Source organism: Amphibalanus amphitrite, unplaced genomic scaffold (genome assembly GCF_019059575.1).
Source record: "Amphibalanus amphitrite isolate SeventyFive unplaced genomic scaffold, NRLGWU_Aamphi_draft 000029F_arrow, whole genome shotgun sequence".
NCBI classification, from domain to species: Eukaryota; Metazoa; Arthropoda; class Thecostraca; order Balanomorpha; family Balanidae; genus Amphibalanus; species Amphibalanus amphitrite.
This window is the reverse complement of record NW_024881525.1, coordinates 1,212,271-1,228,773: the sequence shown is the minus strand read 5'-3', so window position 1 is coordinate 1,228,773 and position 16,503 is coordinate 1,212,271. Positions and strand designations below refer to the sequence as shown.

Below are 16,503 nucleotides of genomic sequence, written 5' to 3'. Positions count from 1 at the left end.
TGCAATGCGGATTAAGTTTGGCCTGGGTTGTTTATCCATGGTACCAAGGAAAACTCCAGCAGAAACAATAACAAAATTGCAAAGCTACCTGTTTGATTTTGATCATGCTAATTAATGAGCAGCAATATAATATTTTGTTGCTATCAAATATTTCCTTGTGTCGCACGAATAGGTAGGCAAATAGCTGACTGATGGGTACGCACTGTCCTCAAGCCAGTTTCCGGCGCACCACGTGGCGGAGAGGACGGGTTTCAGTCACGACTATTTAAAGATTTAAGATTTAAGACGTAGACCGATATTTATTGCTACAAAGGTTTTTTAAGAGTACTCCGAGAGTGTTTGGAGCTTTAATTTCGTTGGAAGCGGTAAGAGTTCAAATAAGGTTGACGTGTAGCTACAAGAGCGAAAGGTGGGTTTGCATGTTGATGTAGGGCAAATCTAGAAGATGGGGCCAAAACGGGCCTTCAAAAGGGTGAGAGGGGAAGGCTTCTCTGAAAGTTTCTGGGACGATGGTGAGGATACTGGGGTGTATCTTACCATAAAACTTCTGTCTGGTAAACCTGTCAAAGAAACTGATACTGAATGTAAACAATGTTCTTGTGACACAACAAGCAAGTTTTCATTACCTTATGAAACTAGTGTCAATTTCAATGTCATTAAAATATTCAATTTTGATGAAAAAATACATATTTATCACAAATAAAAATCATGGGTGATCATGGGCAAGTGCGCCACAAATGACATAAACCCTCCAATATTGTCGAATCAAGCTTAAAATCAAGTCACAACAGCTTCACGACAGGCAAACTACAAGATAATAATCCCTATGCTACTGTGCAACAAATTTAAGGTAGCCACACCAACCAATTTAGGAAAAAAATGCATCACAAATCACCTAAACCACTCACCAAGGACAAAACTGTCATGGCGGCGTCCGCTGCTCGAGAAGAGTCGCCGGCGACTGGCCTGTGACGCGGATCTGACGTCACCAGTTGCTGGCGATTGCCCGGCCGTGGCCCGGCGATCGCCACCGACTTGCTTACGTCATACCGGCCGTGGCCCGGCGATCGCCACCGACTTGCTTACGTCATACCTACGTCACACACGATCGTTGGCTGGCGGTCGCTGGCGGTCGCCGGCGACTGCTGCTGTCGCCGGCGACTGAAAAGTTGCTACGTGTGAAAGGGCCATAAAATGCCCCTGCGGCTCCGTCTCCGGGAAAAATACACCTTGACCTGGTGGCTTTGGCTCTGGCTCTGCTTCTGCTCATCAAAAATCGATCAATCCATATTTCAGAAGATAAATAACGTGGCATTGAGCTATCGAATGCGCCTTTCCGCGGTGCTGGAGCTCTATTGGATCCCAAGTTATGCGTCGGGTGTTTCGAAAATTGTAGAAATAGACAAACTTTACCTGACCTTTGACCTGATCAAAAAATGACCGAAGTATTTCCGTCATTATTTTTGACACTCTTTCGAATACCGCTTACTGCGTGTCGCTGCGTCGCCCAGGAGCCGAGGTAGACGGGTGGGCGTCAAAACGCCCCCCTCCCCCAGCACGACACGGAAAACTCAGACCACCAGCACGGCGCAGTTTAACCCGGCAGTTGCTGGGGTATTTCGCCACCCACCGTTTGCTGGGGGGGGGGGGCGTTAAACGCCCCCAGCCGATAACTCGAGAACCAATAGGCGCAGCGAAACGCACGAGGCGGCAAACGAAAGAACGCGACGAGACGCTTCAGATGAGTACTTTAAAGTTGAATTTTGAGGTCACAGGTCAGGTCAAGGTCAGGTCAAGCACCTGAAATCGGGCTTTCAGTAGCATGGACTTCAGGACTTCGCAAAGGGCGCCTCTCGTCATAAACTCTGTCAAAACGGTGCACAATCCATCATATAAGGCCTACAAGAGTGTCAGCTCCATGTAGGGGTCAGTCAAGCATAGGTCAGGGTCAAGGTCAGGTCAACCGGGCAGGCACATATCCCCGAAAATCAAAACTGATATTCGCAGCCTGTGACACATGTTTTATGGGTAATTTGGGGCGTAGAACACGATGGTGACATTCATTTTACCATATGTGTACGTGTTTGGCTAAAAAAGTTCAATTTAAGAAATGCATGTATCATGGTCGTGAAGTAGTCACGAGAAATTGCCAAGATTCAGTTCAAGATTTTGGAAAATGCGGAACGATAATCAACAATCGAAGATAGCCATTTGATTGTTCATGTTATTGGCAGTCTAATGGCGTTTACGGCATGTCTGTATGTCTATTCTGTGATTTTATATGATTTTTTGAACATATGCCGTTTTTGGTCGAAAACTCAGAAATCATGACGTCACTAAAACCTCGATATCTCAAAATTTTTCCAACCGATTTTTTTGAAACTTTGTCACAATAAACTTCAATCAATTTCCTACAGGTACCCAAAATTTGGCGCGCCTGCGGCGCGCCGTTTTTATGCTATGCCCCGGCGAAAAAAGTGGGGGCGTTTAACCCGCGCCCCGTTGGGCTCTGCCGAGCAACGCGCCCCGTTGGGGGGGGGGGGGCATTTTGGCCCCCCTAAGATCTCGAGAACCACGCAACGTAGCGACAAGCGGCAAACGGTGTTGGATAGCCCTATCAGGGAACTACCTTGTGACCCAATTTTATTGACCTAGGTCAAACCGATGACGTCACAGGTCAGGTCAAAGGTCCAATTTTCACCGTTTACAGGCATTTCAAGAAATGCGTTGTAAAATCGAGTAAAATGCATTTCATTGAAAATCATCGATGGGGAAATGTTCTTCAAACACATATTTTGCTAGTTGAGGTCACTGATACCAGGTCAGGTCACTGAGGTCAGGTCACTGGGGGGTCACAATATGAAAGTGTCGTGTGATACATGTTTTATGGTCCATTTTACATGACAAATGCGATTATGTGGGTCAGGCAGCCTTTGGGGCCAGCTTAGGTCACGTTTTGGTCAAGGTCAGGTCAAGGTCAGGTCAACGTCAGGTCAAATAAGGTCAAATTTCAAAGTTGATATTTTTGCATAAAATGGGTATCGAATCGATGCAGCTCGTCACGGAGAGTTCAATGGTGGTCTTTGTTTTGCTGTACGAGGTCTAGAATCGCTAAAAATTGAGTTCAAAAATTTGACGTCATCATTTTTGAACAGTTTTTTCGCTATAACTTGGCCAAAAAACGAGATATCGATCTGAAATTTGGTATGTGTATAGAAGAGCGCAGGGACTATCACATATATTCCGGTTTTTTCGAAATTCGGAAAAATTTTGGATTTTTTTTTAGTTTTTCTAAAAAATCAATTTTTTGAAATTTTTTGGGTCAAAAACCCAAAATTTTGAAAATCCGAGATAGCAGTTTTGTAGCGCCGCTTTTTGTCTATTAGACCATATAAAGAACTTTGAAATTGCTTGATAACTGTAGATTTGGTGAGCGTTTCAAGATTGCATGTTTTTTGCTCATTTTTGCTCGAACATGACCTCAGTTTGACCTCAATAACTCCTGACCTAAGGTGACCTAGGACTTGAAATTTGGTGTGAAGGTGTCAAATTGATGCCCGGAAAGGTACTGAAAATTTGGCGGCGCTGCGCCCCGCCGTTTTCTTGCTATTCAGGAAAAACCACAGGGGGGGCCAAAATGCCCCCCCCCCCACCAACGGGGCGAGGGTTAACGCCCCCCCCCCCCCCCAGCAACTCGCGGGTTAAAAGCAACACAAAACACATCGTCTTCCACATGTTCCATGAGCTTTTTAAAGAGTTTTGTTACGCAGTGAATTGATTTACCCCCTTATTTATGAACAGGGAAGAACGACAAACAAAAGCAACGAATGCAACCAATCAAAACGTCATTTTACCTCTCTTATATCGCCTGGGTCCAAATATGACTGCTTCATTGATTTTGTTTAGCATTGTTTGTTGACGATCGTTCACGTTTCGCCCCGCATCGCCGGGCACAGAAATCTAAGTGATATGATCGGTATTTGATATTTTCGGTGCATCAGCAGGGATTTCCCTGTTATGAAGGCAATCAATTACTTCTAGTAAAAATGAACATCGATCACATTTTGCTTCGATCTCGAAATTGTATTTGTTTCAATAAGCGCTACCGTTACGGAGCTAATGAATAAATCAACGAATGAATTGGCGGCTTCCGTGCGTTGTTTTGTCTGCGACTCAATATACCGTCACCGACAGCAGCCGGAATTTCGACCCTATAGTCTGGTCGGCGGGGCAATAAAAAGCGGCGACCGGAGGGCTACAGTAAAGCCGCAGTCGGGGCAATCCGATATGCTGCCGCAGCGGAGCGTCGTCCGGTCCCGACGACTGGCGGCCAACTGCTCGAGGGCACGGCAGAGGTGCCAACTGCCACCAGCGGCGAGCAGTGGCTGATGGCACGAGCCGACCCGGCCGGCCACCGGTCCCACCAAACCCTCTACGCTGGCGCCGGGGAGCCCCGTGGACCGGCACGGCACGGCATGCACTGCCGAGCAAGCTCTGCGGCTGAGAGGGTGGTTACTGGCTACCGGTCGTCGGCACCGGACGACGCTGCTGGAGGTCACACTGCCGCACACACTGCTGGGTTACACATAGGTACACTCAGATATGTCATATATGATATGTACACTCAGATATGTCAAATCACTGTAACTCGTGAGATCACTGGGTTATTGCATGACGCCCTATAAGGAAGCGATATTACAACTTTACATACACGTGGCTCCAAAATCCATCACGTCAAGTATTTCTGCGTCTTGTAACAACGAAAACCCTCCCACCGACATGGCATTGTTTTATGATCAACCCAGCCTTCTATATAGGGTACTTTCGATTATTTAGAATGTGTTTGAAAACGATGGCAGAGCTTTTGTCATTCCACCAAGTCCGGTGTCATCAGATGAGTTCTTTTGACCTCGCTTCTGAATTGTCAGAGATGTTTTGAGGTTGTGAATTTGACGCCTATTGTCAACAGCGTAATCGAGCACCTATCAGGAGCTATAGGTCGCAGAGGTCATCAGCACTTCATCCAAGCCTGTGGTGGGGTGATGTAACTACTCTACCATCACCATACATTGGGAGTCCGCTAATCCCTGTCTTTTTAATATACGATGACGCTATGCACTTGCATGCTTAACCCAAAAGCAAACTGTCCCAAAAGCAACCCAAAAGCAGTCACCATTTTATTAACGATCGCTGCTGACAATTCGTCTCATTTTCACAGAGCGATCTTCCGAAGGAGGGTATAGTGACCACGCCCGACAAACTGACTGAATGGGCGAAACAGCACGGCTTCATGGGATGGTTCGAGACGTCGGCTAAAGAATACACGGGAATCGAAGAGGCAGCCAACTTCCTTGTCGCCAAGGCAAGTAAATGGGATGTAGTTAGGGGAATGTCAAAGCCGCGGCTTGGCCCAGTGACTTGCCGACATCGATTTTTCATTAGCTGGTGTCACGATGGAAGTCTGCTCACTGTTCACACGTCTGGAATGCCAATCAATAGGGTTTAGTGGATTGAACCCACATGTACAATTTTTATATTGTTCGGCAAAAATGCCAGCTCAGGTCAGAAAAAAACAATATAATTTAAGGACCATCATTTCTATCGTAGCGTATTTTCGGCCATCACTGAGTGCGACAAACTGGTCACTGGTCACTGGTCAGTGATCTAATGATACTGATAATAACTTGATACATTGCTGAACGCTGTGCGCACAAGTTAACGAAACATTTCATTATATGTTCTTACATTTTGATATAGTTTAATGACAGATCGGTCAAAAGTGACGCTGCGTAGTTTAATACTAAAAGAAATAACGTTCACCCAACTGGTTCCATGTTATCTGGATCGAAACCCGTGACCCAGCTTTGTACGGCTTCATTATACTGTAAATTGTGCTAATGACTTTCGACATAGGACGAGTATCGAATAGGCCAGTGTGTTCACTGTTCAGTAAAACACGCGTCTTACATCGTCGTTTCGATGTGTATCTGGCAGGGCCTCCTCTAACATACCCACTGGGTGGGCAAATGCCCACCCAGTCACCACAATTGCCCACCCAGTGGCGTCGATTTGCCCACCCAGAAGCAAATGCAAAAACTCTGGTCCGGCCGGACGTCCGGTACTACCTTTCTGGTCTTAAAGGTAGTGTGCCAGCTTTCCTGGACCGTATGGAGTTAATGGCCCAGATAAGGAGAACCGGATTTTTAGAACTTATCCATACCTTCAAAACTCATGGAAACGTCTTAAATTCTTCAAATTTTGAGTACCCCAGTGCGAAATTCGCCCCGACGGGTTGTCGGTCGTACCCCAACCACATTTCACACCACTATGAACAATAAATGCACACACTGAAATCGCTATTACCGATATGCTCATCCAATCAAGTTTCGATAAACCCGTTCATCATCATCTCCTGCGGTTTCGAACACGCCTGTTAGGTGGCTTCTGATGCTCGTCGAGGTCGGAATTTCCAAATACGCGTGGTGCGTCGGGCCGCGCGCTCTGACTTCGGCCAAGAAAAATGCGTCAGCTGATCATTGTCATTTCTGCCACTTGCGTGTGGTGAAATGGGGTTATAACTTATAAGACGGCTTTTTCATATCAATTATTTTACATAAAATCATATTTCAAACCATAAATAATGTTCGACAGCCAAATAAAAGAAACAATACCAATACGGGCTTACAGTTTAAGGCTCGACATTGTGTTGTCTACGATTAGACAGCTGATAACTCATTCCCGTACGTCGTATGGTCGTAACACTATAATGACCTTTGCTTATTGTCACAAGTGCGCCGCATTCGCGATTGTTGCCCGACGCCTGTTTGCAGGTGAGCCCACTACAGTTGTTATACATATCTAAAAACCGAAAAACTTTTAGGCGAAAAAGGCACTATTCCAGGCCCATTTTTGATTTTTTTTGCGATATTAGGTAAAAACAGAAGCTTCTTATCCTAGGAAAAATAAAATGGGAAATCTTTCAAAGGTGGCACACTACCTTTAAGCAAACTGGATGCTGTTTGAAGGTCAAAAAAAGTTTTCTGGTTGCCCGATATTCAGGGGCGTAGTCAGAATTTCCTCAAGGAGCGGGCTAAACGCACAGGGGCCCAAAATAACCCCTCAAAATCCAAAAAGCCATCTGGTTGGATCCAATGTTTTTTGGAGGGGCCCCAGATAAATAGAAAAATATTTATTAACAAAAAAATATTAGAACTGAGGGGGTAAGCAGTCCATGGGCCCTGTTAGATAGGCCCACGAATAGCTTCATAGAGTCGCCAGTCGGTTTTGAGGGCGGTCTGAGAGCCCGTAGGTCGGATGAGGGTTCTTCAGACCGTCACAGGCCCCTACAGTGCATGAGAGCCTCGTAAGCCGTCTGAGGGTCATATAAGCCGCCTAAGGGCCACTAAGACCGACAAAAGCCCTCCTCGCACTTGCAGAGGCCCAGTCATGCCGACGGAGGGCTCTCTCAGACAAACTAAGGACCCGTTCAGGGCATTTGAGGGCTTCCTCAAACCGATAGGGGCCCCTCAGATCGACAGTGGATCAGATCCGAGCTCCCTCAAACCGATATAGGTTCAGACCAACAGTCGGAACGCATTGATTCTGTTTACACACCGTTGGACCCAAGTTGGACCCATCCCATCCAACTGGCCCCCTGGTTTCAATAGGGCACCAAGGCTCTAAAATTGGGGCTCTCTTGACCAAAGTAATAACTACTCAGCTGTGTCAAAGGATCTGCCGCAGGGGCCTTTGTGTCGCCAAGGGCCCACTGTGTCAGCCAGGGGCCCCTATAGAATAAGGACCCCTGGCTTCCGGGGGGGGGCATGGTCCCTTTGGCCCCCTCCTTGGCTATGCCACTGTGGTTTAAATCTTACCAGTGGTTTAAAGCTTACCTGACCGGCCATACCCAGAGTGTGTCACTCAGAGACCACACTGGAGCTCCCAGCGTCTCCCCGCCGATGCCGAACTCGATGGGGGTTTTCCAGGGGTCTGCCCTGGGCCCCCTCTTGTTTACCGTGTTTGCAAATGACATGTCACTGTTCGCTGCGGGTGCAAGTGTCGTGCAGTACGCTGACGACACCCAGGTGATGGTCTCTGGCAAAAAGAACGAACTTTCGGCTGTTATTCATAGCATGGAAAACTCATTGACTGCTTTGGATCAGTGGTTCTGCGCAAACGCCCTTAAAGTAAACGCAAACAAAACACAGCTCATCACTCTCGGAACAGGTCAAAATTTGCGCGGCCTTCCAGACATCAAAATTGCATTCCGCAACACTGACCTCGTACCTTGCCGCGAGGTAAAAAATCTTGGCGTTATTTTCGACCAGAAATTATCATGGGACAGTCACGTGTGTGTCGTCGGCAGGCGATGCAGCGGTACTCTTGTCGCGCTGTCACATGTCCGTCACGTCCTGCCTGTCGGTGTCATCAAGACACTGGTAGCCGCCTTGGTTCTCTCGCAGGTCACACACTGCCTTTCCGTCTACGGCAACGGCACTAAGAAAAACATTGACAGAATTCAAAAGGTACTGAACTTTGCTGCACGAGTCATTTTTGGAAAGAGAAAATTTGATCATGTTAGTGACCTGCGCGGGAAACTTGGCTGGCTGCCCGCTCAGCACATGGCCGACCACCGTACACTGTGTCTGGCGCACAAGGTGATTGCTGGTGGCGAGCCCGAGTCACTGGCGGCTGCATTCGTGTGCAACGGTGACCGGCGGTCCCGGCGCACGAGGCAGGACGGGCAGCTCTACGTGCCGAGGTCCAACACCGAGACCGGCAAGAGACGCTTTTGCTCGAGGGCACCTGCCCTCTACAACCGGCTGTCGAGTGACCTGACACCGCTTAGCCAGCAGCGTTTTTCACGTACCGTGAAGAGACGCCTGCTGGATCTCCACCGAACGTGACCGTTCCGACAGCCGTGGCCGCCACAGCACAGGGGTAGCCCTGTGTACCGTGTATGTGTGCGTGTGTGTGTGTGTGTGTTTTTTTTTATCCATGACAGCGACCATGTTTGACTCGGAGCTTAATAGCCACACTTTGAGTGGACCGCTCTACGATGGCAAATACAAATACAAATACACTGCAGGTGACAAGCGTTCTTCCAGGCGACCAGGGGGCAGGGGCCAGGCGACCAGGCCCCCAGGCGACTAGCCCCCAAGCGACCGGGGCCCTCTAGGCGACCAGGGGCCCCAGGAAACCGGGGGTCATCGGATGAGTGCAGGGGCCCATTGGGTCATCAGAGGGCCACGAAAATGAAACTTCGATGTCAATTTTCTTTCGAGTAAAAGACGTTTTATCCAGTGTTTGAAAAAATAAATATCCCGGGGCCTGAGGGGCTCCCCCATGGCGCGTTTTGCGCTCAAGGGAGGGGGCCATTGCCCCCGTGGCCCCTCCCCCTTGGCTACGCCCCTGCCGATATTGTTATTCATGGACAAAGCCAGCTAAATCTCTAAATACGGCTGAGCTAAACAAATAAGCAAGAATCATTACCGGTTCGGGTAGCCTTTACTACAACTAGTTAGCCCTCGCCCGGTGAGGGGGTTGATGCACCCCCCTAAGGTTTTTCACAAATAACGTAAAAAAGGCGGCGCTCAAATTTGGCATACCCTCTGGGGCAACCTTTTGGCACTTGTCCTGAAAATTTCAGATCTCTAGTCTTTTCAGGTCAGGTCACCGGTCACAAACCCCGTACAAGGTCAGGGAAAAATTGGACTAGTTTAGCGGCAACCGAATGCCAGAGTTTTTCGTTGATAGTGTGAGTTCTATAGCACGTAGCGCTACCAAATTTAAGACACGAAACGGAGCATCTGTTTGTCACTTGGCCTTGGAGCTTTAGGTTCCAGTGATCCGAGGCCAGGTCACAAGGTCACAAAAACTGGTACATTGTCAAAATAGCAAGAATACCGAATAAGAATACCTACCACGCAGTTTGCGGAGGGCTGTACATGTAACTCTGGAACGAATCGCTCGAGCATCGCTAACCATAAAACATACGACAAACGTTAACTTTGCAAACTATCATCTTATTTCCAATAACGGCACTGCTTATTTCGCCTCACCCCCCCCCCCCCGGTAACAGGTTTTGAAATTGGTTGAACCCCAAAACAGTGGCTGGATTCGCCCTTGGGCAGGGGAGTAGCGAAAATTCTGCCCACCCAGTGAAAAATCCTTAGAGGAGGCCCTGGTATCTGGAGAGGAAGAATCACGTCTTATTCGACGACAAATCAGATATACCTTATCTCTTTCTTTGCCGATATCGAAATGACGTTCAAAGATAAACAAGGTTTTAAGTCTTACTTTAATGACGTCCAAAGTATAAACAAAGCTGTTATTTGTCGGTTGGGTGATAAGACAATCGTATGACATGGCCTATTATAGTAGCAACTGTCCGTTTTGCCAGACCTTTCTTTGTGTGCATATTTATACAGTCATTGAGAGTTCTTTTATAGCGTTTCTTCGCGTCTGGTCGCCGTGCCGTTCTGTACACGGAAAGGACCCGTGATCACGTCTCGCTGCCGTTCCAGATCCTTACCAACGAGAAGAGCGGCATCATGACGTCGGAGGATGAGGACCTGGACACGCTGGTGGTCGGTGACGGCCAGCCGGACCGGAACTGGTGCAGCTGCTAACCGACCTCCTCCCCCTCGGCGGAGCGCCGCCCGTCGCTGCCTCGGACCGCGCCGCCCGCGCCCGCAGCCAGGCCACCCGCACCGGCGGCGGCGCGGCGGCACAGCATGTGCCGCACGAACGCCTCGTGCGCCACGTTTGCCACGTTTGCCACGTGTTTCCAGTGTGCTCGTGCCCGACGCTAGGCCGGCTGTACTCGAGGGTCCGGCGCCGCCATGTCGTCGAACGATATTGCCTCTCGTGTCGCCGCGGGTAAAATCGGCGTGAGCAGGGTGGTGTTTCTTGTGTTTGAGTGAGACTGGCCTATGAAAGATGCAGCGTCGTTTCGGTGTCCAATTTGCGCTGTTTTGGTACCATTTTATGCCGAATTTATCTTTTTCATGCCACTGCTTCATAACAGCTAGGTTATTCTCATTCTACATAGTTAGCATGATAGGAGTTCGGGTTAGTTCAATGCCGTATTTTTCGTGGTCCCAATTTCATCGTTAGCTCTACTCCGGTTTGGTGCCGGCCCGAGTCAAGTTGATTCGAGTCGAGTCAAGTCGAGTCGGTTCGATTCGATTTCATCGAATCCGACCAATTTGCTGCCGGCGTGACACCAGCTTGATTCTCTATAGATTCGCTTCGTTGCGGGCAACGACCGATTATTGAATCTGAGTAAGAGAGGCAGGCCATCTACATATGGGCAAGTGCTGGTTATAGCAGCTGGTAGCCACAATTGGCTCAGAACGGATATCAACATGGGAGCCATATGCTTTTTATGGTGTTTTATTTGTGTGCGCATTCGCGAGTTTGTAACCGAGTATGTTCTTTATATGGGCAGCCGTGTGTTGCGCTCATGGGCTCGCTCGGGGTGGCTGAACAGCAGGCACGTGCCTACTCGTGCGGGGCTGTTTTATTCTCGCTCGCCCAAAAGTTGCCGGACGGTACATCACAATGTTGTCGGCCATATTTAGCAGTTCGCGTGCCATATATCTTACCGCTTCGATTTCGATTTTCATGGATTTTAGGTACCGGTATTGGGAATGTGTCGGACTCAGTCGTGGTGTTCATATATGATTGAGGTGGGTGGCGTGATGAATGATGCCTTGTGGAGCGAAAGAATTTATTCTAATACATTTCAGACATGATAATCTTTTTTTCTTGCGCATCGTATTTTGGCCGTGCTGCACCACCGTCTATGCTTTAACTATGTCTATAATCAACACCACTTCAGATTGCTATGAGATCTCCCAGGATTATAATGTCGCCTTTATCACGTTATCGCCGAGGTCGCTGGGTGTTACAAAAAGGAAAATTATCACGAAAATGTTCCAGATTATGACAATTTCGCACAAATCTGAAATCTGTGCATAACTCGGGAACCAAAAGAGCATAGCGCCGGGGAAAAAGGCATTCGATACCTCTCCCAAGGCTCTTTGAATGAAGTTCTCAGATTTGAGAAAGGGTCAGCGGCCTAGCACCAGTGAAGAACAACTGTAAAAATTCAACGTTTCTATAGCATAAGTTTTTTTTTTTGCTGCAATATGTTTTGACAAGCTTGTACATACTATGTGATTTTACCGCCTACCGGTATCGTGTTTCTCCCGCTGAGACACCTCGAATGTCCTATGAGTTGACACAAACAGGTCGCTTTAACCCTCGCCCGCACTTGGAGGGGGGGGGGGGGGTTGCCACCCACCCATGTAGTTTTTCTTCTCTGCACTCAACATTTTTAAAGCTAGAAACCTGATTTTTCGTACAGCTGCTTCTCTATCCTTTCTCAGCGTCCACCGAAAAGTTCAAGTTTCTGTGATTTCTGGTTTTGGAGATATGACCTTGTTTTCAAGTCATGTCAGGACCCAAATGACCAATACTCAACAGCTTGCGTTGGCTATGGGTCTTGTGAGCTTTTGACACCTTGATTTCAGTATGTTTTTGCTAGTCTCACCTCCCACCTATCATGGAACATGCTATTCTACGATGTGCAGATGCCAGGGTCACGGTCAAGGCCAAGCTAAGTCATCGCCAGGCTAAGTCATCTAAAAACATTGCATTTTAGGCTTGCTGAATTTACTTTTCGTGAAGTTTTTTTACTGCATTTTTGATGAAAACTTCTCAGATCATGATCTCATCTAATCGGGACACACAAACCAATCGGTGCACACATCAGTATACACACAGACACACACAGACATACAAACACATATCATTGACCTTGACCTAGCTTGACCTTAAATGACCACAGCCAGTAAAAACCTAGTGGGATAGTGTGACAAAGAGCTCTTCTAACTTCTAGCTGGCTTGTCACCACAAACGGCAGCGCCATCGGTATATGATGGGCACCGCACGTGATATCACGGCACCGCCTGTGCTATTTCCGTACCCACGACAGCGGGGGTGAGGTCGGATCCGCCCCCCCCCCCCTGTTATCTCGAGAACCATTGGTCGTAGTATCGAGCCCCGCGAGGCGGTGTTCGAAAGGTCTCTACGAGACCTTCCCAAAGCACTCTTAAGATTTTAAGATTGAGGTCAACTTTCGGGTCAAGATCAGGTCAAAGGTCAAATTCTGGGGTTTTGCATGATTAGGCTTACGGACAGCGGAATCGATAGCTGCTGCTCGAAACTCACCAAAAATGATCTCAAAGACCTAGTGAAGGTACCATGTACGTATAAGGGTCATACTTAGTACGGGTCAAGGTCAGGTCAGGTCACGAAAGGTCACGGCTTTCACTTTCTGCTACATGGGCGTGCGTCACTTGTTTTATGGCTTATTGTTCACGCCGAATCCGATGGTAATGGTTATATGTGACCCCAAGTCACTGTGCTGGTGATAAGTTTGCATTGAAAGCATAAAAATCGTTTATACCATACATAACTAAACGAGGGCTAAGAAAAAAGTCAATTTTTTAACTTTTTATTTTTGACATAAAAATGCACTTTTCTAGACGGGCTTTGTCCCAGGAATCTAGTGGGGGCATTCCATGTCAACCGGGACAGCCAAAATCGGTCACCTCTGCGATTTTGTTCAAACTTGGTATACTTATTGCCTATTGGGTGAAACCTCTGAGGGTGAAAGGATTTTGTCATATGCCCTCGGGCTACAGAAATACGAGCCGCTAAACTTCTGCTTTTTTAGCAGAATTGGACGTGTACTGCAATCTTGAAAGATCTATAGCTTCAACATTTTTGAAGCTATTGATTTCAAACAAACTGGAACATATACATAAGGAGTTATACTAGCAAAATTTGGCAGTTTTAATATATTTTGAAAACTCTGAATTTATTTTATTTTGAATTAATTTCTTAAAATATAATTTGTGAAAAATGGGTACCCTTCGATTTTGCTCAAATTTAGATATTGTCTTCCACTACACGTACGAGGGGGCGTTCAAAAAGTTCTCGGCCCGACCATGAAGGAGCAGAGATACGATGTCGACTTATTAGACCAAAAATGTTCATTTGGTCAAATAACCAGCGTTAAGACAAAAATATTTCGCGCAGCGCTTCGCGAGAGGCCCCTGGGTCTCCATAGCCAAATGGGTTTTGGACGCATCTGGCACGTCCAAGACGGCTGCTTTTGTCTCCTTGCTGTCAGCGAAATTGCCGCTGCTAAGCAATTTCCTTATGTTGGGGAAGAGGTGGCAACCTGAGGGTGCAAGGTACGGAGAAAAAAGTGGCTGTGACAACAACTCGAAGCCACAGCTCACTGCTTCGCTGATCGTCACCCTGCTCATGTGTGCTGGTGCGTGGCCCTGGATCAATCGCACACTTTTAGTCAGCTTCCCTAGTCTCTCCTTGATATCTGCTGCTCGCTACTGTTATCGAAGGGAGGTGTAGCATTCATCATTAATTGTGCGCCCCTGTTTTAGAAAGTTGTCGAGCATGCCCGCCATCATCCAAAAATGCAACCACTGTCACCTTGCCGTCTGACTTAAACACATCGCACACATTTGGTGGCCTTTACTCAGTGTGCTTCCACTTGTGCAACTCGGTCACGCCCTGAGGGTCAATGTGTGACACCCACAATCCCTCCACGGTAACAAGTAGTTCAATGAACTCTTTTGGATCTTCGATATAGGGGCCAAAATTTTCGCGTTAAGCCTCCTTTCGAGTTTGCCTTCCCTCTTGAGTCAGCAAACGGGGGATTCATCTTGCAGAGATCTTTAACATATTAATACGCTGTCGAAGAATGGCTTTCAAGAACCTGATAGACAGCTCCGCTTCTGCTGCGTTGTTTCAGACCATAACATTTGTCATTTTTCACAAAGAAGTGCTTATTTTTCATATTTTCTTGAGTCAATGCTGTTGATGGCTGGCCACTGCGGGGGTGACCATTAATGATCTGTTGACCAAAATTGAACAGAGATGCCCACTTTTTGACGCTACTGTAAGAAAGACAAACCTCAACATGTGTTGGCACTAGCTTTTCGTGAATAACGTTTGGTGCATTTTTCTGCAATACATGAACCAAATCACTGTTCTCTTCTGGGCGTCGCCCATTCTGACCGGGAATAGCAAACTATGCTACGATTAATTAGCAGCCTGAACCAATCACAGGGCAGATTGGTTAATGGCTACGTAAGTGGACATCCCAATAACACATCATTGAACACACCGCGTTGCAGGCCGAAATTCCAACTCCTTCATGGTTGGGCCGAGAACTTTTTGAACGCCCGTAAGGCACACGTGCTGAGAAAATTAGAGTGGGCCAACAATAACTTTGGATGATATAGCAACAAGTAGTGCAACGTAGCACGGACCCCCCCCCCCCCCCCCAGGCGGTCGCGGGATATTCCAACGGTGGCCTCAAACAGAAACATTTTTAGTTTGACCTGACCTGGAAGTTCAATGATTGACCTAATAAGGTAAAATTGGGTACCATTGGATTCGTCTCTTCCAAAAGAATCGGTTGGTCTTTGCTGCAAAACTCTATCTCAAGCAGGAACGAAATGGCGCGGGGGGAGGTGGCAACCCCCCCTTCCATGTGCGTCTTAGGATGGAAAAATGGCATATGCGGGCGAAGGTTAACCCTCACCGGCACGGCGGAGGGTTGATACAGCACCCCTGAGGTTTTTCGCAAATAACTCGCCTAAAAAACGGCCGATTGCGACCAAATTTTCAGTACCCTCGCTTTGATCATTTTAACACCTACTCTGAAAATTTTAATGACTCTGACCCAAATGATCTTTGACCTGTGCCCTACTTTTCGAGACCACATTTGGCCGGAATCGCCATTCGGTGTATGTCGGCTCGCATTAGCCGCGCGTTTGCAGTCTTTTCGTGGTTTCAAGCGTTCAAACATGTGATTTGATGTTGCTCCCATGCTTTTAGGTGGATTTCAAGGTCACCTGAAGGTCAGGTCAGGTCATTGACCTTTGCTGACCTCGGCTCCCTTTTCCGAATTTTGCATGTTTCTAGGCTAGTTTTTGGGGCTGAATTCGAATTTAGCAACCATTTTAACTTCTGTAAAGTATGTAGTTTTGGTGCCTTCGTAACATGTTACGGAGCTGTCAGATGCGGTTGACACGTACTATGAATGCCCGTCACGACCCCTACTGGTTGACCTGACCTGACCCGACCTGGTCTAAATGCCTAACCCTCGCCCGCACATGCCATTTTCCCATCCTAGAACACACATGGAGGGGTTGCCACCCTCCCGCGCCATTTCGTTCCTGTTGGAGATAGAGCTTAGCGGTAAGGACCAAAAAGATTCTTTGGGAAGAGACGAATCCAATGATATCCAGTTTTACCTTGTCAGGTCAGTCAGTGACCTTCCAGGTCAGGTCAAACTAAAAAAATGTTGCTGTTTTGGGTCACCGTTGGATATCTAGTGCGCTGCTTATCATATACCGATGACGATGCCGTTTTCTGGTGCCAAGCCAGCTAGAACCT

General features: G+C 47.5%; 1 protein-coding gene across 1 annotated transcript in view; it reads left to right on the top strand.

The window, feature by feature from the left end:
* LOC122365833 (EF-hand calcium-binding domain-containing protein 4B-like) overlaps positions 1–11,759 on the top strand; it is a 49,669-nt gene extending 37,910 nt beyond the window's left edge. Inside the window, exons 5-6 of the mRNA XM_043337415.1 lie at positions 5,219–5,362; positions 10,527–11,759. Of these exons, the coding sequence (XP_043193350.1) occupies positions 5,219–5,362; positions 10,527–10,631 (249 nt within the window). The 3' untranslated portion in view covers positions 10,632–11,759. The remainder of the gene's footprint in view (positions 1–5,218; positions 5,363–10,526) is intronic.
* Positions 11,760–16,503: the final 4,744 nt, after the last annotated feature.